Source organism: Gymnodraco acuticeps, unplaced genomic scaffold, assembly GCF_902827175.1.
Source record: "Gymnodraco acuticeps unplaced genomic scaffold, fGymAcu1.1, whole genome shotgun sequence".
Taxonomy (NCBI): Eukaryota; Metazoa; Chordata; class Actinopteri; order Perciformes; family Bathydraconidae; genus Gymnodraco; species Gymnodraco acuticeps.
Genome location: NW_022990107.1, coordinates 163,649 through 185,926, shown reverse-complemented (window position 1 = coordinate 185,926; position 22,278 = coordinate 163,649). Strand labels below are relative to the sequence as shown.

The 22,278-nt window shown below is 41.0% G+C and overlaps 1 protein-coding gene across 2 annotated transcripts; it reads right to left on the bottom strand.

Annotated features, from left to right (window-relative positions):
- Positions 1-322: 322 nt before the first annotated feature.
- On the bottom strand, positions 323-22,068 carry si:ch211-167b20.8 (protein phosphatase 1 regulatory subunit 3A). Of its 2 annotated transcripts, XM_034216476.1 has the most exons (5): positions 20,868-22,068; positions 11,787-11,833; positions 11,054-11,136; positions 7,966-7,992; positions 2,843-3,080 (listed from the first exon to the last, which is right to left on the bottom strand). In XM_034216476.1, exons 1-4 carry the CDS (start codon positions 21,713-21,715, stop codon positions 7,966-7,968), a joined length of 1,005 nt encoding a protein of 334 aa, XP_034072367.1. In that variant the 5' UTR covers positions 21,716-22,068; the 3' UTR covers positions 2,843-3,080. The 2 variants fall into 2 exon arrangements, with proteins under 2 accessions (XP_034072366.1, XP_034072367.1); XM_034216475.1 differs by lacking the exon at positions 7,966-7,992 and having other exon boundaries at positions 323-3,080; positions 20,868-22,066.
- Between the last annotated feature and the right edge of the window lie 210 nt (positions 22,069-22,278).

Sequence of the window (22,278 nt, the reverse complement as noted above, 5' to 3'; positions counted from 1 at the left end):
GACCTGAGGAGGTTTCCTGAGAGCTTTGCAACACTGAGCTCGGTTTACAATGGCCTGTGTGCTCTCTAGCGTGACACCGTGACTCCAGTGCAATGCGTGACCTTTGGCTTCTTTCTGCAGCTCATGTTGCCGTTCTGTTTATGTCCACTTCAAGCAAAGCTGAGCGCGCTCCGGGGACCGAAGGCACTAAAGGCTCTGCGTTATTTTGGTGTCAGTCTTTCACCACTGCAGTGTCATTGCTGTGCATGCAACTGTCATGCACACTTTAATTATAGAGTATGTGGATGAAAGGATAAAGGAATAAACAAAGACGCATAGTTGACAGGATATAGAACCACGTTTAATGGCAATACTCTGCAAAAACTTTCATCACTTCAAACGTCATTCAGTGCCTCAGACTGTGAGGTTGTCAAAGTAGTGCTGTAATATTTCAATATATTTCTGTAACAACAACAACAACAACAATATGGGATAGATAGCAAGTAGGTGGGAAGATAAGATACAGCATAGTATCGCTATGTGATTTTTAAACATGGTCGCCATGTACTAGTCTGTTGCTATATAAATAATTAATATAGAAAATAGAATAGTTTGGTAACAATTGCTTTTTTAAAGTCCACTAGAAAGTGCGTAAAGTGTTTTCACGGTATTGGCTTGAAATGAGTCAAAACAAAGATGGAGACTTCGGCGAGTAAGAATCTAAAATGTGCAAAAATCAATCTCAGATTATGACAAACTGCAAAAATGTGCAGTTGAAAAAGGTAATACATCGCAATCTACTGATCTGATTTGTTATCACAATACTCATATATATCTTTTAGTATTGTGATAATATTGTGTTTTTGCTTTTCTTGGGATTCCCACCCCTACTTGCTCGATCCAAGAGGAAGACTCATCAAACAAAATGTGCATTTGTGATCGTTTACTAATGATACAAAAATATCACTTTCACATGTGACACGAAACAAGATTCCACATTGTCCCTCTGGCAGCATTCATTTCAAACAGATGTTCACTGCAGGTCAGTTTGATTTAGGCATTAAGGCAAAACATAATTCACATAACCAGATTTTTTGAATTTGTAAACAAAATAACATTTTGTAAAACAAATGTCTTCAGCTTCCCACTGCAGTGAGATTTGTTGTCCTTCATTAAAAACAAAACAACACATGGAATTCACAAAAGTTATCATGGCAGTCGGGTTAGACAACAACCTAAGCTACGCTAACAACAACAAAGAAGAAGAAACAAGTGCATTACAGGACAGATGAATGAATCCATATATAACGCTACATTAACTACAGACACATTACAAAACACCTAGGTAATATAATGTGCTTTAGTGTTAGGGCGCGTTCAGGGAAGTCTCCTAGCCGCTGTTCCGCTTATATTCTGTAGGCTAACCAGTGTAGCATTAAAGCATGGGGGAATTAGCGGCCGAGCTAGCTAACTAGCCAGTTGCTGAATGAGTAAAGTTTAACAACTTCATTATTAATTCACACTCTTTCGTTGCACATCATTTGCCTCTCATCTGGCTTATTGTCTGTAACCAGACATTTTTGAAATAGAAAGCTAGCTAACTAACTAGCCATCCGCTAAGTAATTAAAGCGCCAACATTTAACAACTTAATACTTCATCGACAAACTTTTCACAGCACAGCAAAGCACCATGCCATAGCCAATTGTGAAGCCACTTTGTTAGGATACTTGTTCAAGTTTCAAGTGTTGCATTAGAGCAAGGTAGAATGAGCTGTTTAGCTAGCTAACTAGCCAGCCGCTAAATTAGTAATATTTTACAATTTATTGCTAAATCGACAAAAAGGAGAGAACCTCATACGCGACGAGGAGCCAACTTTATAACCAATAATTGAACAACATTTCTATCAAGACTTGTTTACATTTTCTGGCTTTTTGAGATTTCCTTTTGTACCGACCTTTAGGAGTGAAACAGACTGTATAAAGGTGTGAACGCGCCCTTAGTGTTGCAGAAATGGGGTTATAATTGATTTCTATTCGATTACTTACCACTTGTTTCACGGAAATATCACCAAAAGTATGACCGATATTTGTGTAAATACTTCCTCCTTGTATTATACTTTGGAAACACTGAAGAAACACTCACACAATGATACACAACAACTTCAACGACAGACTTATGTGTGATTTCTTTTTACTTATTGGCTTTTGTGGAATCACGAAAAGGCACTTTAACGTGAGAACGAACTTTGGGGGCATAATTAAAACTGATACAGGACCAGAAGCAGCCCGATGATGAACAGGGCGGTGGGTTCCTGCAACACTATGGAGAGCGAGACAACTCCACTCAGAAAGATGACGGACGGCATCAGATTTATGTTAGCGTCATGCTCAGTATGAAGTTTGGGAACCTCTGTGTTTGGTGGATTCTCTAGTAATGCGTCAGGGGAAGTCTCGGGAGCATCTTCCATCTCTTCCCAGGTCGACTGAAAAGCCTCTGAGAGTTCAGGCGATGGTGGATCCTCACCGTCTGCTTCTCTCAGAGATTCGTCACTTTCTGCCTCAGGAGACACGATTTCGGTCATACTGCCTTTGTGATGTTCTGCAGATCTGGTGTAACCCCCTGCAGAAAGTTCACTAATTCCCACTGCAACCTCCTGCTGGGTCGCACTGGGAGCTGAGACACATTCTGGAGGCAGTTCAAGACAAGGACGGCTGTTGGTTGACTCGTCCTCTCCTGGTGCTTCCCACAGATTCATCTCCACGCATGAGGCCTCAGAGGGAGAGGAAGCCTGGGAGCTGTGTGATCTCGGACTTGACTCTTGTTTCGCAGAGGGATTTGAATCAGGCAGTAGTGCGCAGGGACCTCCGTCTATTGGCTGCTCTGACGTTTGGTTGCCTAATTCTAATTCACAGTGGAGTCTGGGTAAAGGCTGTGACTTATTTGGCTGGAGTATAAAGGATGAATTAGTTTGAAGTGTGGTTTCGGAAGACATACACGGGAATAGTTCACCTGGGGATACAGTGATAGCGGACAGTGAGCCATCAGCAGATGGAAGCTCTTGGGTGGGTGGGACACCGGGAGCAGATGGGTGAACCGCAATCTGTTAAAGTAAAACAGCGAGACAACAGTGACAGCTATAAAGACAAAGGGGAGAGATTTGTATTCCACATTAACATTGCACACAGAGAGAGGAAAAGCATTTTACTGCATACTAATGCTTTTCTGTCAAATGGATCCCATGCTGGCGACTTAATGGTGAGGCATTGCAAACAAAACAGGCGCAGTGGGATGGGATTGGATGCATGTCTTTGCTTTTTATTATTGTTTTGACTTCTTGTTAAAAGGGAAGTTGACAAGGAAATCATGACCTGGCTACTCAAGACAATTCGGAGACGTTGCTGTGTGTCATTTCATGGTAAAACTAATTTCCTTCCAGCAGAAGTAAGATGTATTATTGCAGAGAGGCTCGAGTCAGCGGGAGCTCTAAGCAATAATGGCTCTTCTTTCTGCCCGGTGATACATTTGGCGGATGAAGTTTAGAGAGGAAATAGTTCCGAAGTAAAACTACTCAAAACTAAGTGATTGGATTGCAGTGTTTCCCACAGAATTTGATTCTATTTGTGGGGGCACTGCACCGCACCCACCCTCCCCCCCCCCCCCCCCCCGGCAAGAAAAGCCAAAGGCCCCTTAACCTATTCGGGTGGTCCACGCATCCACCCCCCCTCAAATAAGATAATACATGTGAGTTCATGGCTACTGTAGACAACGTTGCTGTTGCTCTGTGTTGCGTTGTTAATGAGTGAAACACACCGGAGTTGAGGATCTGTGGGGTTTATTCTCCCAGAAATATAATTTACAATTTAGGCATTTAGCAGACGCCTTATTCCAAAGCGACTTACAGTGACCAATTACAGGGACATTCTCCCTGGAGTAACTGAGGGCTAAGTGCCTTACTCAAGGGCACACTAGTAGTGGTGTTCCAGGCAGGATTTGAACTCGCAACCTTCCGATCATCAGCCCACTTCACTATCCATTAGACCAGTGATTCTCAAATGGGGGTACGCGGACCCCTGGGGGTACGTTGGGGTACTGCAGGGGGTACGTGAGATTTAAAAAAAAATAATTAAAAAAAAGGTTAATTAAAAAAATAATCTTAGTAAAATAAGTTAAATAGAAAACACAATTTTATATAAAACATTCCTAGAACCACCAAGGGGTCCTCATATAAATCAAATGTGTGTATTGTATTTTATAGTTTTTCACAACAACAACATATTACTTAAATTGAAAAACTCCTTGGAAAAATCTGTTTTATAAAAGTGTTATGTTATTTTTTTTCATGCATAAAGTGAAAATATCCTTAGTTTGTTGTAATGCATACCACGAAGGAGTTAATACATCAAACACTGAGGGAACATCACTATATTGTAATTATTTATAAAGGCTTTTTCGATCAAAAATGTTCGGGATCGGTCAGGGGGTACTTGGGCTGAGAAAATGTTTCAAAGGGGGTACATTACTGAAAAAAGTTTGAGAAGCACTGCATTAGACCACCAAAAAAAGAAGAATAAAAAAAAAAAAAAGGATCATAATAATACAAATGTTTTTATGATATCCATTTGTGGCGGACGATATTTAATTGTGGCGGCCCGCCACAAATACATCAATGTATGGGAAACACTGAATTGTGGGTTGAACTGTACCTTTAAGAGACTTCTGCCCTCCCCGAAAGACCATTTTATTTTTCATTTTCACTTGACTCGATTTGATTTATTTTAAAGGAAACTGGCTCATAACATAGTAGAGCTTTGCCCACTGTTAGGTTGCTGTGACAAATAGTCAAATCATGATAAAACCAGGACAAATATAAAACCTAAAGACTGAAAAATAAATGAACACCAATTACAAGATAAAGTGCAAAAGGACTAAGCAATAAAACAAACATGTGTAATTTTGTTTTCTGCTATTTTCCCTGCGGTAAAGAGGTTGTGTTTTCCGTTTGGTTTTGTTTTGGCCAAGGTTTTTATTTAAAGGCGGCTACAGGCATTATTTTTCACTAATGGAAACGGCCTTGTCGGAGGTCTGCGTGACCTTCTAGTTCTTTCACTTCATCATTTTACACTAAATACTTCCATTTGTTCCCATGAGAGCACTTTTCATTTATTATGAAAAGATTTGATGGCAGTACCGAATTATTGAAAAGCTTAAGATAAATCAAACTGAGTGCTTTTATCCTGGCAATTATACTGCCTTTACTTGAGTTAAAAAAACTATTTGGAGGAAGTTCATGCAGTATTTGACGGGTTTATTTGATGTTTTATTGCTCTACCAAAGGGAAACAACATGCATGTGAATACTGATGTTTAACAGGAACAAGATGAGCTCATGCAAACAGTATTGTGTGCAGTATCTGAGGTAGTTAATCAGTGTTTTGCAGACCGCCCGTGACTTCCTTTCTTCTCAAATACAAAAGTCTTCCAGTCTGATGTGCTTTGTGTAGGGAGCAGAACCAAAACCAATTCTTGCTTTTCTTTAAAATGTTTGTGTTAATTAATGTTACTTCTTATTAAGGCTAATAAAAATGACAAGGCTGTAATGCTAACTAACGTGCTAGCTACTAGCTAGGTAGCTAACTTGAGCCAGCCACTCCTGGTCCTTTCATCAGACGGGAAGCGAAAGAACGAGCAAGACCCAATGCTGGTATGATAACAACCTGGTACTAAGCACACAGGCATCTTGTTAAAGTTACCTTATCTTAGCCAGCGCCATATAGATAGATTATATCTATATGGCGCTGATCTTAGCTATCTCTTAGTGGAGGAAAACAGTTATGACATCACTTACTCTGGGATTTGTAGTCTTTCTAGTTGCGTATTTTTCATAGTCTTATATTTCAACAGTGACTTTTTTGACATGGAAATAATTTTTGAAGATTGACAAACATCATATGTGTAATTCATGGCACAATTCAAACGGGATCGAAAGATACGTTTTCTCTCTCCATTGACTCCAATACATTATTTTTCCGAAATAAGGTGCCATGGACCGGAAGTAGATGGGCGTGACTTCGCCACTCTATATTATTGAGGTAGAATTGTCCGGGGCTACAGAAGAAACATTCGGGGCAGGCCAGGCGACGCCACTGGCGAGCACACACACTACAAATATGTAAAATATTATTTTACCAACAATGTGGAATTTATTGGCTACATATTACACAAATTATGCACAGCGGGAGCAGCAATAACCGTCAAATAATAATGCAGACAGGGGAGCTCCGCACCGCCTGCCTGCCGCTAGGGGGTGCTGCAGCGCCCTCAGCACCCCCCTTCCCGCGCCCATGTGCATGTGTGTGTTCAGGTTCAAGTGTTAGTTTACATATTCTTTGAGAAAGGTCGAGTTCCCGTGGGGGAGGCGGGCAGAGGGAGGGGAGACCAGGTGCATGTTGCAAAAAAGTATTGTTACAGTGGATGAAGGTGGTGGGGGGGGGGGGGGGGGCTGTCTAAAGTCAAAGATGAATCTTGATTGGGCCAAATTTGACCTCGAGTCACCCAAAACAATTCTGCTGGGTCTCCCCAGACCCCAACACAAAATTATACACTTTTTTTTTTAGAGACCTTCAAACTTGGTAAAAATGGTCAAAATGAGTTTTGTAGTGTTCTGGTCCAGGTTCTCGTCATCTCATGCCTAGACTACTGCAACTCCCTCCTGGCTGGTCTACCTGCATGTGCCATCCGACCTCTGCAGCCAGAATGCAGCGGCTCTCCTGGTCTTCAATCTTCCTAAATTCTCCCACACCTCTCCGCTCCTCCGCTCCCTTCACTGGCTTCCGATAACTGCTAGAATCCACTTCAAGACAATGATACTTGTGTACCATGCTGCGAATGGATCTGGCCCTTCCTACATCCAGGACATGGTTAAACCGTACACCCCAGCACGTGCACTCCGCTCTGCATCAGCCAAACAGCTCGCTGCACCCTCGCTGCGAGGGGGACCCAAGTTCCCATCAGCAAAAACACGTGGGTTTGCTATCCTGGCTCCAAAATGGTGGAATGAGCTCCCCATTGACATCAGGACAGCAGATAGCTTACACACCTTCCGGCGCAGACTGAAAACTCATCTCTTTCGACTCCACTTCGAGCGATAGAACTATTAACAAAGCACTTATATACTAATAAAGGACTGGCTTATCTAAAGCCAGTTGAGTAGCACTTGAAATGTTTTTGCTCTATGAAGCCTGATGTACTTATATGATTCTGTTTTCTTCAAGGTTGTATTTTGTTGGTCGAACGCACTTATTGTAAGTCGCTTTGGATAAAAGCGTCAGCGTCAGCTAAATGCAATGTAATGTTTATATATCTGTGGTGGAGGATATCATGAAGCCTTGTTCCCATACAAAACACTAGAGCGTAGTTATTATATAATTTTAACTTGAAACAGGTCACGGGAGACCCGAACACAACATAAGGGTTAATGCCTACACTTTCAAACCCTGCATAGGAGTCCCTTGCTAAAACTCAATATAATAATAACAATAACAATACATAAAGTGCTTTTCTAAACACTCAAATATGCTTTACAATAGAAAAACATTTAGTACGTGCGAAAATATATATTTATGCTGTAACCCTCAGTAAGAAAGCTATGAAGGGTATGTGTCTATTATCTAACTATTCCTTAAAAAAGAGCACCAGGGTCAGAGTGATTGTGCAAAACACCATGTGGTCTAAAATGAATTTCAGTGACATTTCAGTACCATCGATTCAATACAAACACTTTAATGGTAGGATTCATCCCAAATAAAGTTCTGAACACACATTACACATGGTGCAAATGTATATTAGTGTACCGTATCACTTAAAACTGAAAGAGACATGAGTTCAAATTAAACATGGACACGATTGAAGGGTGCAACATCATGCATCACAACATAAATCCAACAACATACAGTTTTCGTGCTGCAGCGGGGAGAAGCGGGACTTTACCTAAGTTGTTGCCGAAGCTTCAATGAGCTGTGAACAATATAAAGCCAGTGATGATGAGCTTTCAAAGTCCAACAGAAATGTGTGTTATGTTTTATTAGACTGGCGTAGAGGCATGAAGCACCTGCTTATCTGTTAAATGAAAGTGTCAACAACTCCATGCAAATCAAGATAATTGGAATATAACAAGTCGTTTGATGAATGTGTGGTGGGACTATTTCTGCAGGTCATTGACAGTTCATTGGTTCACATCAGGGGTGTCCAAACTTTTTTCACCGAGGGCCGCAAACAGAAAAATATACGAAGGGCTGGGCCGCTCACTAGAGGTATATTGGCTCATAAGTTATAAGTTAGAAAACTCAATCAGGTAAATGACGGTTGATATTGATGAGAAAAACACACAGCTCTCCGTAGGGTTTCATTTATTGTGTTAGCAGCTAATTCCTTAAAACAGAAGCTTCAGATTGCTGATAATAAGAGGAAATATGAAGTGTAGATTTCAAGGTTGCTATGTACTGTAAATGTGTTTTCTTATCAACTAACATTTGTTAGAACATGTTTTCAACTTGAATGGACTGAATTTATTTGAAAATGTGGCTTACATGAATACTGTGTTATATATTTGAACATATATATTTAAAGGTCCCCTATTTTACAAAATCCACTTCTTCATGTCTCTTCTACATCAACATGTGTCCCCTCTTCTTCATGTCTCTTCTACATCAACATGTGTCCCCTCTTCTTCATGTCTCTTCTACATCAACATGTGTCCCCTCTTCTTCATGTCTCTTCTTCATCAACATGTGTCCCCTCTTCTTCATGTCTCTTCTACATCAACATGTGTCCCCTCTTCTTCATGTCTCTTCTACATCAACATGTGTCCCCTCTTCTTCATGTCTCTTCTACATCAACATGTGTCCCCTCTTCTTCATGTCTCTTCTACATCAACATGTGTCCCCTCTTCTCCATGTCTCTTCTACATCAACATGTGTCCCCTCTTCTTCATGTCTCTTCTACATCAACATGTGTCCCTTCTTCTTCATGTCTCTTCAACATCAACATGTGTCCCCTCTTCTTCATGTCTCTTCTACATCAACATGTGTCCCCTCTTCTTCATGTCTCTTCTACATCAACATGTGTCCCCTCTTCTTCATGTCTCTTCTACATCAACATGTGTCTCCTCTTCTTCATGTCTCTTCTACATCAACATGTGTCCCCTCTTCTTCATGTCTCTTCTACATCAACATGTGTCCCCCTCTTCTTCATGTCTCTTCTACATCAACATGTGTCCCCTCTTCTTCATGTCTCTTCTACATCAACATGTGTCCCCTCTTCTTCATGTCTCTTCTACATCAACATGTGTCCCCTCTTCTTCATGTCTCTTCTACATCAACATGTGTCCCCTCCTCTTCATGTCTCTCTACATCAACATGTGTCCCCTCTTCTTCATGTCTCTTCTACATCAACATGTGTCCCCTCTTCTTCATGTCTCTTCTACATCAACATGTGTCCCCTCTTCTTCATGTCTCTTCTACATCAACATGTGTCCCCTCTTCTTCATGTCTCTTCTACATCAACATGTGTCCCCTCTTCTTCATGTCTCTTCTACATCAACATGTGTCTCCTCTTCTTCATGTCTCTTCTACATCAACATGTGTCTCCTCTTCTTCATGTCTCTTCTTCATCAACATGTGTCCCCTCTTCTTCATGTCTCTTCTACATCAACATGTGTCCCCTCTTCTTCCTGTCTCTTCTACATCAACATGTGTCCCCTCTTCTCCATGTCTCTTCTACATCAACATGTGTCCCCACTTCTTCATGTCTCTTCTACATCAACATGTGTCCCCTCTTCTTCATGTCTCTTCTACATCAACATGTGTCCCCTCTTCTTCATGTCTCTTCTACATCAACATGTGTCTCCTCTTCTTCATGTCTCTTCTACATCAACATGTGTCTCCTCTTCTTCATGTCTCTTCTTCATCAACATGTGTCCCCTCTTCTTCATGTCTCTTCTACATCAACATGTGTCCCCTCTTCTTCCTGTCTCTTCTACATCAACATGTGTCCCCTCTTCTCCATGTCTCTTCTACATCAACATGTGTCCCCACTTCTTCATGTCTCTTCTACATCAACATGTGTCCCCTCTTCTTCATGTCTCTTCTACATCAACATGTGTCCCCTCTTCTCCATGTCTCTTCTACATCAACATGTGTCCCCTCTTCTTCATGTCTCTTCTACATCAACATGTGTCCCCTCTTCTTCATGTCTCTTCTACATCAACATGTGTCCCCTCTTCTTCATGTCTCTTCTACATCAACATGTGTCCCCTCTTCTTCATGTCTCTTCTACATCAACATGTGTCCCCTCTTCTTCATGTCTCTTCTACATCAACATGTGTCCCCTCTTCTTCATGTCTCTTCTACATCAACATGTGTCCCCTCTTCTTCATGTCTCTTCTTCATCAACATGTGTCCCCTCTGTGGAAAGAAACTCTGAAAGTTTCAGGAACAAAGATTCTCTCTCTTTTTGATCCATTTCTATAAAAACCTGTCTGAAAATGAGCTGATCAGATTTTGGCCACTTTATGATGTCATAACGATGTGTTGGCTTATGTAACCATTAGCCAATCAGCAACCAAGGTAACCCCCCCCCCCCCCCCCCCCCCCCTTATCACCTGAATCTCCTCCTAGAGCACCATTGAGTTCTTTCTAACCAAATCTCTCTCAGAGGGGCGTGGGGAGGGGCTCCTTATTTTCATCTAAAGTAACAGACAGAGAATCAGCACTTTTGAAACAGGGCTGAAACAGAGGGGATTATGGGTAATGCTGCAATGATCTGTTTGGTGTTTCAGCCAATCAGAGACAGGCTCTGTATATATCTGAGACCTATAATATATTGATGAAACACAGTATAATAGGGGACCTTTAAGAAGTACAATAGCAGACGTTTAATTTGTTGGCCATATTTCATTATACTTTTAGAATTAGCTGAGGGCTGATTCAAAATGGTCAGCGGGCCGCATTTGGCCCCCGGGCCGTAGTTTGGACACCCCATGTACTCCCTTTAAAGCAGATCCTTTCTTTACACTCACCTCGATGTCGATCTCGGGCTGTATGATGACCGGGCAGAGAGGTGGGGGTCTGTTCAGAGCTGACCTGGAGGACCCTGCTTCTTCTGCTGATGGAAAACAGATAATCACACTGAGAGGCTGATTAGTCCGCAGTGTGTGAGTCATTAAAGAGGCACTCCACAGATGAAAGCATGTACGTCATGTCTTCAGTGCGTCGGATCAGGATCTTAGGTTTAAGACTTTAATCCTATTTAAAGAAAGGCTGCGTCACTTCAGAGATGTTCAGATAAAACATTTTCCAATTCCTGAACTTGTGGATTGTTGGATATGAAGACCATATCTAATACCAGAAAGATAAACACGAAAACGTATATGATGTATTTGTTAAGCAGCTACAGTACGCCTTGTATGGATGTTATTTGATCCCATCATTGATTTCGGAAACGGTTACTAGCTGATGATGGAAGTATTGCCTCTGTGTTACGCTGATATTTTAAAACCAGTGCGTAGTGCATATGATAGGCTGCATCGGAGGCATTTCTGAAACCGGTGGTATCTGGAAACCCTTCATTACATACTGGCCACTAAAAGTATTAATTACGCCGTCATAACTCCCAACTAAATGGAAGTGCAATTCTTGCGGATTACTGCTTCAATCATATACCATGATATACGAATATCTATTATATTAATATTTATTCATTTATGTCTTGTTATTTCTACAAATCAAGACGGATATTTGGGATGACAGTACCTTCGTCTTTATCCTGCTCCTCCTCTGAATCGAAGGGATCCTCCATACTGAAAGTAAAAGAGACAAAAAACACAAGGTATTCAGACGTCTTAACAAACCCAATAGTACCCTCTCTAAAACACAAACGTAGTCCTAAAGAACCTCATATGGCCTAATGGTAGTCATGCTTTTAAACGCAGAGTGTGTATGTATTTTTTTAGACAGTGTACGTATTCAGGAACGTTGGCTGATGCTGATTTTAGTTCTTTTTTTTATAATGTAATTGTTAAAAATCATAAACTGTAAAGCACCCGTGTCATGCTTTTCCGGTTATCACCCGTCCCCTTGTGTGTTATGATGGTTGTTCTGCATGTGAACGGTCTGCAGAGTCACAAACCCTCAAAGTACACCCTGTAGGGAGTAGATCTCTAACACAGAGAAGACCTGTCTGCTGCCCCAGAACGCCTCGTTGGACATTTCTCTTTTTCCATCGTTTGCTTCCTGGGTTCTGTGACGTGTGCACACCCAGATCAACAACAAATGACCGGATTGGCTCAAATGGACCAATCCTCGGAGCACCTCACACACCAGGATCCCTTGGCTAACTAACGGCCCGTCCACACTACAGCTTCAAAAAAAGCTTGGAGCTGGGCGTGTCTGAAGCTCGACCAACAACCAATCACCTGAATCTCCCGCCCCTGACACACAAGCAGCGGTTTGATTGGCTAGAGCTTGGACTGGCATATGATTTGATTGGCTGACGCTTCCACCGAAAGCTTCAGAAGCTTCAAAAGTTAAACATTGCTCAACTTTTACAGCCTGAAACGCCAGGAAAGCTCCGCTCTGCTTCCCACAATGCAGTTCGCCCAAAAGTGACGTCACCCCATTCAAAGTGAATGGGCAGAAGCGTTGGAAGCTGTGTGGACGGGCCGTAACAGGGAGTCCCCATTGACTTGCATAGAGCTCCCTGAACGCTGGTAATAGACGAGTTGGGATGGCGGAGAAATGCTCTCCGCAGACCCATTGACTCACAGCGTTTATAAACCTTTTTCTTTCTCAATATCAAGCCACACTTATTGTTTTTACTTCGGCTGTGAGTGTTTGTGTGCTCAGGATGAGTTTCGCTGACCCGGAAGCCTGTCCGCTCCTCGCAGCAGCGAGCCTCTCAACGTCCCGACCAATCAGAGCACACTGGGCTCACAGGGAGGGGGGGGCAGGAGCTCCAACAAGGCGTTTAGGACAGAGAGTGAATACACATACTATACAGAGATGCTGTATGAGAAACCAATGTGAGTTTGGAAAATTGCACAATTTAAATCTATTCTATTCAACAATGGAATTATGATCAGTAAAAATAAATGGCCGTGACATGGGACCTTTAATTGCAGCATTAACCACAATCGCGTTTACGATTAATTGTGTTAAGTGTGAACAGGAATCCAATTTGATGTTAATAGAATAAAAATATGTGAGACAGACATTATTTTAAAAGGATATGTGGGTGAAAGACAGCATCAACTCAGCTCCAGACACGGAGAAAGAAGTAAAAAGGAGCTAAATTGTCAATATGACACATATGTCGTAGTTTTATTGCATTAGTTTGCCATGAATTTAGTGGTTGATTCTGAATACTTAAAAATAAGAATTAAGTATTTACTAGGTTGCTAAGTAGTAAGGGAAAAACTGATAAAAAGCGCTGCAGTAAGCCATAGGATTTTCTATCCTACATAATAGTTTTGCACTGATAAGTATTATCAAGACTAAATATTATTTACAAAACCTAAGAGCCTAATCGTCCACAAGATCTACACTTAGTTTTGTATTTTCGACTCATTTGGCAACAACGAGAAGGCTGTGGCTCAGTGGGTTAGTGTGCTGATCTTCGATTCAGAGGATAGCAAGTTTGAGTCCCTCTGCAGTCAGCATGTCGTTGTGTCCCCGAGACACTTCACCCCAAATTGCTCCTGTGGGGATTGTCCACAGTACTGAGTGTGTGTAAGTCGCTTTGGATAAAAGTGACATGTGATGTAACAAAAGCAGCGTCTGAATCATCTGATAAATGCAGAGTCCATATCTAAAACAAAGAGCCGCACCTCCACATTTGAAATGGCCGAGCAGGTGCTCACACACCGTCATCAACACCTGTTACGGATAATTAGTCTCAATATTTGCTGATGCAGTTTGGATGTTAATGTACTGAATGAGCCTTTTGAAGTAGGTAATGGTGGTGTGTTATCTCTTTGTACTGTACTGTACGGATCAGTTACTGTACTGCCGCTCGGTGTTTAATTGCCAGATGCCTCCGCGATGACACTTCTCATTAGAGTGTTTGTTAAAATAGACAACGAGGTGGGAAATGAGTGAGCGAGGAAATATGCACTGAGGGTCATCGTAAAGTGCAAACACAGGATCAGCCATTAAGTCATGTTTCTATATTAAAGGCAATGCATCTGATCTAATTGTGGTGCATTTACCTAATGGATATCAACTTGAGACTTCCCCAGATGAATTACTTTTAATTATAATGTGTTTTGTAAGGGGCGGGACATCTCTAAGCAGGTTGACCAATCACAACAGAGCCGGCCAGCTAACCAATCAGAGCAGACTGTGTATTGTATTGTGAAATGCATACATGTTGTACACACTAGGTGAATAGGGTCAAACATGTAACTAACAGATATCATCATGAAACCTCCCCATGTCATTATTGACATTAAGACAATTAATTATTGTATTACAAGTTTTCTGAAAATATTATGCGTATATAAAATACCGAAATAGATAAACATGGTAAGATGTGTGTGTGTGTGTGTGTGTGTGTGGCCTTGCATTACTATACTTGTGGGGACCTAAATCTGTTTACAGAGTCACGTGTGGGGACTCGCCTCCCTTATGGGGACAAATTGGAGGTCCCCATGAGAATCATTAATTTTAGGGTGAAGACTTGGTTAGGTTTAGGCGTGTGTTGGTTAGGGTTAAGGTTAGGATAAGTCTCCAGGAAATGCATGTAAGTCAATGTAATGTCCCCTGAAGTGATGTATACATGGTATGTGTGTGTGTGTATTTGTGTGTGTGAGTGTTTGAGTGTGTGTGTGTTTGTGTGTGACAATTATGATTGATTATTATTACAATTTCTATGTCTACGTTAAAATAAGTTGATCATCTCATTTTCCATTAAACTACATTATTATTCACTGCAGTTTTGATCTCAAGTCGTTTTTTGATAGCGTGTCATACAATAGCAAACAGGCCCGGCCTCAGCCTCTCAGCGACTTTGTTTGTTTCCTGCTGTCGCTACACTTGTTATGGAAGCTAAATAGCCCAACATCTGAAATAAAAACTATATTTTTGCCCGTATGTCTTGCTTTGAAATCACCTGCAGGAATATATTTCTATAAGTTGTGCTGACAGGTTGGGGGTGCAACATTTCCAAGAGTCTTGCAAAGGATGCCAAATGAGCTAAAGGTCATCAGTGTGATGAGCGTGTCAAATGGGAATGACCTGACCAGATCTTCTTACTCCTGCTTATTTCAGTTTGATATCAGCTGAGGAGATTTTTCATCTGATAGACACCTAAAAGGGATCTTTGCATCATCAAGTCATTCAATGTTAAGGCGAGACACTACAGGTGAATAGGGTACTTTTTTTAACTTAAAGATATCAGCTAGAAATTTCCCCAGTTATTTACTTACATTAAGACAATTGTTTTTTGTATTACAAGTTTTCTGAAATAGCATGTTTAAATATGCATATGAGCCATTATCTAATTAAATATGCGCATATTTTAATACATTTCAGGAACACAAATCTGAACATTGGATAAAGCCAGGTTCAAAATTCTTGTTTCATTTTGTAGTCATATTAGAATCTAAAGTTTTTACAGAAGGGATATTGGATATCTCTTTCTATCACTCCATAAATCAGAAAATACTGTCAACAGCCCAAAAATATCAATTTTCGCCATGTTTTTAGGTATAAAATGTTATATTATTCAGGCTATGAATAATATATGAACAAACCCTTCTGTAAAAACCTTCAGAATATTGAGAAAATCTACGGAGAAATCTACAGACGCAAATAGACAAACTATAGTAAAATAAACACCTAAATGTGTATTTTGTACGTTTTCCTTCCAAAAGCCTGAAAGAAAACATGTTATGGAATCAAAATAGCACAAAATCTCAAAATTGACCAGTGCATGAAAAACGATGTTTTTGCCTGCCGTGTCTCGCCTTAAGCTATTGAAGTGTTGAAGCTCTGACATGGAAAGCACAGTCTCATCAACAATCATTACAATAATAAGAGGTTATTAGTCCTTTATGCAACAAGTTTCTCTTGGCTCAGCAGCCTGTGATATGTATACTAAACTAAACTTAGACTGATCCATATAATCAGCTCCAAATTCTGTAAGAAGATAATTGTTAAAGGCACACCCTTTGCAAGCAACTCACAACAAAAGCATGCTCAGACCTGCAGCCACCATCTGATCTGATAAACAACTTCTGCTCTCCAATAGGCAGATTAGAGAGCCTCTTATTCTTTATGTAACCCCTTACTCTACTGTACTTTAACATCTAAGTAAAACGACATGTCCGTTGCTTTTCTCTTGACCAGTGCTCAGGTCGGTCAATCGGTCCAAAAGGTGGAAGTTAAATATGTTATTAGTGGGGAGTTCATGCCTGACCTGGGAAAAGCTGTCACTTTTTTTTAAATACACTCCATTGAGTCACTTTATTTGCTGAAATGAGACTTGTTTCGTTGTTATGGTTTCACATGTGCATCGTCAATTAGATTTGTAATACACAGAACAGTTTGAAATACTTCTTCTAAGGAGCGTTAGTTAATTCTTCTCTGACAGGTTAAATGATATGTCCGTTGCTTTTCTGGTGACCAGTGCTCAGGTCGGTCAATCGGTCCGAAAAGGTGGAAGTTAAATATGTTATTGGTGGGGAGTTCATGCCTGACCTGGAAAAAGCTGTCACTTTTTGCCTGAGTCTGATCTGGAGATGAAACCCGGGTCACGTTGCAACACTCCACAGCGAGTTGATGCAAAACAACGTCTAACGCTGAGGCCAGACTCATGGACACGAGTGATACTGAAACAGAAACACAGCGAACTTTGCACCATCAGATACTATGCATTGTTGTCTAAAGACTATATTCAGTATGTAGAAATATCTTCATATTTGTGCTCCGCTTCCACCATGTTTGTATTTCAACATCTACTTTTTGATGCTATTTCTATTTGAGATGTTTACATTTTGGATTGTTTATTTCTAGTCTCTAATGTACGATGCGTTGTCTTTTTATGCTGCTGCCACGCAAACATTTCCCAAATTGGGATCAATAAAGTATCTTAAATTATAAAAGGAATATCAAGGCTCCTGTTGTGGACACTATGGGTTTATGTTATCCAGAGCCACTTTCATATGGATAGACGTGACTCAAATACACAGTGAACGTACTGTCAGTGTGGTTCATATTAATGTGCTGTTGGTCAAATATTCTAATGTCTAGACGTGTTTCATCCCACCGTCACCTTCCTCCCACCGGCTGCTTTGTTAATGTGTTCAAATCTAATTATCAGAGAACTTCAAAGCAGCTAATGAATCTGTAACGCCGCCACATATCCTGCTCCCCCGTCTCCCTCATCTCCCTCATCTCCCCCCATTCAATCACTGCCTCCCCCCTCCATCTCCATCACTCTGCAGAAGCACTTCGATTCTTAACTTCAATAAAAGTAGTGATACCACAGTCTGGAAATACTCCATTCGCGGTGAAAGTCCTGAGTTTAAAATGCCACTAAAGTAAAAGTATGTTTCATTGCATTCAGCTGATGTTTTATCCGAAGAAACCTACAAAGTGTTTTTAACCATGACTAAACAAAGTGCAACACAAGTTAATAATCCTGTAAGTTAGCTTTCACATTGTACAGAAGAATTATCAGCCATATGTACATCACAAATAAAACCACTCATTATGTGCAACAAACTCAACTAATATAAATAAACTGATAGGTTATGATAATATTCAGTAGGTTAAGCTATCCATCAGGATATAAAGTCATTCAAATAGACCATTATAAAGTGAACCGTCAAGTGACGAGCACATTACTGCATCATTATAATTAAATACTATAATCTATTATTCTGTAATAGGCCATTTTGCACAATTAATTATATCTCTTTTGTTTTTTAAGTTTATTTTCATGCTAATACTTTTGTAGTTTTACTGAAGTAAGATTTGTAATGCCATGCCACTAACTCTACAATGTATTATTTATACTTAAAACTATACGTATTCATCCACATGTCCGGCAGGGTCTCAGTCAGTAGGGGCTTGGACTGGGAGCCGTAGGGTCGCCGGTTCAAGTCCCCGACCAGACCTAAAATATGGAGTGTGGACTGCTACTTGGAGAGGTCCCAGTTCACCTCCTGCCCTGCCGTGGTGCCCTTGAGCAAGGCACCGGACACCCCCACTCCCATTGCTCCCCGGGCGCTGTACAATAGCTGCCCACTGCTCCTGGTACCAGACTCCTGGTACTAGGATGGGTTAAAAGCAGAGAACACATGTCACTGTGTGTGCTCTGCATTACAGAGGGTTTCATCCCTCCCAGTTTTAATTTAAAAAATAAATAAGCCTGTGGGTCTTCCTGCTGTCTCTGTGCATTATGAGATGTTTAACACACTTTCATGTTGATATAACAATAAACTAAGCATATCATGTTAATGCCTGATCAGTGAAAAGCTTGCATTCTTTTAAATAAACTCAATTGAGTCACATGATTTGATGGCATGAGCCTTTTGCTGTTGTGTTTTGGTGCATTTTCAATTAGATGTTTCTCTCAAAGCAGTTTGAAATACTTCTTCTGAGGAGATGTTTACTAACCAAACGATATGTGTCCCTGAGTTGGCTCCGCTGTAGTGTGAAGTGGTTGGTACCTTTCAAAGTACCCTTACTCTGCTAATTAAACGTTCATGTTGACGATAAACAAAGCGTTTAAGTCCCCTCCTCTCAAACGCAGTGAAGTAAAAGCAGCCCCCCTCCTGAGAGGAGCCAGTCATCAGTGCTCCTCCAGGACTCTGAGAGAAAGGTCAGAGGTACGCAGAGTGAATGTCGGGGAGCGCCAGCCTGAAAACGACACCTGCCCTTCGCCTATTTTCATCGCCTCACACACCACTGGCTGATTGGCATTCTGTGAGTGAACTCGCTCCAAACGGCCCTCTCTCTGCAGACGCTCAAACACCGGCCATAAATTCACTCCGTACATTTGATACGTGAAACATATAGCATTGATATCGTGTTAATAATAAACTCACGGTGCAATTCAACTCAGCGATACAACAAGCTTATAGATTTGTAATCTTCACGGTCTACTGTGTGTTCTCTACTTTTAATGCTGATTTAATTCTATTTTGAGATGTTTAAATTCTACTATTGTTTATTTCTACACTTTAATTTCTACTTACAGTATGTGCCTTGATTTGTTTTGTTGTGTTTTATTCTGCTGCAACGCAAACATTTGCCAATTTGGGATCAATGAAGTACCTTTTATCTTATCTTATCTTATTATTAAGTACTCAAATCTTTAACTTAAGTAAAAATAGAAATACTATGGTCTTAACAAGTCCGCCGTTGAACATGTAACTTAAGTAAACGTAAGACAATTGTACTTCAAGTATAACAAGTTAAAGTACTCAATTTGCAGACTGGCTCCTTTCACAGTATTTGAGTGAAATGGAATATTATTATTGTGTTTTATATCACAAAAGACATGTTGCGTCATCTATCATGTTGTAGTTTGTCAAAGTTGAGCCAATGTTAGTTACTGGGTAGGTTCATGGTACCGTACAGTATCATATACGCATATAATGGTATGTATGTAAGAATTAACCAGCAACAATGAGTTTTAAAAACATGTAGTGGAGTTAAAAGTACAATATTTACCTCTATAGTAGAAGTATATGTAGCCTAAAATGGGAATATGTAAGTATACATATGTCAAAATAGTACTGAAGTACAATACTTGAGTAAATGTACTTTCAACACTGATAAAACACCTAACATGTTGTAAATAGTCTTCTTAAATCTCATCATCCATTAGTAGAAATGTTCCTTTTGAGTGTTTTTGTAAAGTCACAGACGCCCATTGACAAGAGACTAAACACTAAATTGAAGATGACTTTGATAGACGGCAGTGTTGCTCTTTTGATGTTCTCTATCCCGTTATCCTTCATTCTTTCGGATAATCATGTTGTGAAAATCTGCCTTCCTGACAGCCTTTATACCTTTTGTTTGCACTGTGTCTTTGCCGCTAACTGCTGGGACTGAATATGATGATGTGGAAGTGTGTTTTGTTGAGATCCCACTCGTCTTGAATGCAGTCTCCAGGCAGACCTCCTGAATAAAGCTCAGGAGTTAGTCAGCGACAGGATCCTGCAGCTGCTCTGAGGTCAGGTGCTTTGAGACGTTTCACTCCATGATTTGAAGGCAGACACTATTTCAGTGTAAATAATGACAATTGTAAAAATGATTGATGCACAAAGGGTAGTTCTAATAAGATACGTTTTCATGTTTTTTGATCAGTGTAAATTAGCTTTGGATGACAATATGTCAACTGTCATGACTTATTATTGTTCATTTGATATTTTTGCATTTGAGTTGTATTGGTTGAAATTGACCAACAAAACCCAAAGTAAACCAAACATGGAAGTTATATCGAAGAGAAAAGTGTAATTCCCAGTGTTCACACAAGGAGGAAAAAAGGTGTTTTGATGACAGGTGATAAGAAATGGATTGTTGTGTTTGAAATTGGATATTCAGGGGAATTACGAGGACACAAAACAAGTGTGTGGCCTTTCACTCATCTAAAATGGAACCTGTTACAAAATCAGTGCTTTTTATTCGATTTCTGGGTCCAAAGGTGTTATAACTCCGGAGTTGTTGTGCGTTTTATTGCCTATTTTAGCATTTGGGCACTTTACAACCGACCAATCTGGAGATCAGAGGTCAAGGCCCAAATACTGCACACACATTCTGTAAAATGAGCCTTCTTTGGTCTGTGTTTGTGGGATTAAAGCACACTTGTGACAGCAGATTTACCTGTAGGCTTTTGGAGGTTTGAGGATACCTCTTGACTGCTGCATGTCGGTGTGTTTCTGAGCCAACTCCTCTTCATAGGACAGGAGCAGATTCACCACATAGTTCATCTGGGAGTTATTGGCCCAGTAGTCTCCATCAGACGTCTCGTAGCGCACGACAAACTCAATGCGAGAGCCGTGAGTGATGTAAGGAGGTGCAAAGGACAGCTTGAAGGAGAACTGGTCAGTGTTCCCATCATTAGAGCCCTGCACGTACTCTGCAGGGTGGTCAAAGTAGGACGCCCAGCTGTCCATGGTGGATCTGATGTACACTGCTTTGTGGAAGGACACGTTCAGGACTCTGATCAGCCCTCTGAGAGCAAGAGGCTCATCCTCTGCGGGGGAAATCTGCTCCACTTCCACTTTGCTCGCGTGCACAGCCTGCAGCAGGGACCCCCCGCTGGGCGCACTGAACTCTGGGTGCACATGATAAGTGGGCTCCCTCTCCGGCTTCCTATACTTTGCCTCCTCTTCCTCCCACCGTGCGCTCTCCTCTTCACTGTCCGAGTCAAAGGCAACAAATTCCTTCACATCCACCAGATCCCCACCTGTTGTGTCGGCGAATTGCACCTTCTTGCGCACGGACAGCGCCAATTGGATGCGTAAATACTCTGCGGTTTCATCGTAAATGGAGTGGCCTCTCTTCCTGGGCACCGGGGAGCATCTGGGGATGAGGCGCATGTTTTCGCTGTCATCGTCTTCATCATCGTCATCGTCGTCCATGCAGTTTCTCTCTGCGTTCACGGCGGATTTGTTGATTTTAATGGTGGTGAAAAGGCCCTCCTGACTTGGTATGGATAAAAAAGACATTTCTGCAGACACTCATGGAAGCTGTGTACATATGGCGTCTCCAAAAAATAAAAAATCACTACCAAATGCTCATTATTTGCGCAGCAGTAGATCCAGTGCTGTTCCTGTTACGCACGGAGCCTCTCTAGTCCCAGCGTTAAATGTCACCCATGGAAACATGTGTTTGCTGCCAGCCCTTGTGATAGAGTATCCCCCGGTTTACATGACTTTATGCACCGCAGTTTGGCTGCTGTCGCGGAAGGAAAAGCTTCTAATTTTAGCGCTGACCTACAGAGCTCTCCATGCCCCAAATGTGTCTTTAGAGATGGTATAATCCTGCGACTTCCCCCCTCTTCTGTTTTGGTTTAGGCTGGATGAACGCCCACTACTGGAAATAGGATATAAAAGTAAAATTATATCAGCCAATCGTAAGCCTTTCTCAGGTATGACACCATTTTAAAATGATATAGCATTATAATAAAACATCTGCAGACACCTTCAGGTATAGGTTATTTAGAATCTCAAAAAACACATTTATAGGATATGTGTTGGTTGCAGGGTGACAAACAAACATGATTTATTAG

Coding starts and splice junctions, on each gene's coding strand:
- si:ch211-167b20.8 (XM_034216475.1), bottom strand. CDS start 21,715: ATGTCTTTTTTATCCATACCAAGTCAGGAGGGCCTTTTCACCACCATT. Junction 11,834..20,867: donor AAACCTCCAAAAGCCTACAG/GTAAATCTGCTG, acceptor TTTTACTTTCAG/TATGGAGGATCCCTTCGATT. Junction 11,137..11,786: donor GGAGCAGGATAAAGACGAAG/GTACTGTCATCC, acceptor TTCCATCAGCAG/AAGAAGCAGGGTCCTCCAGG.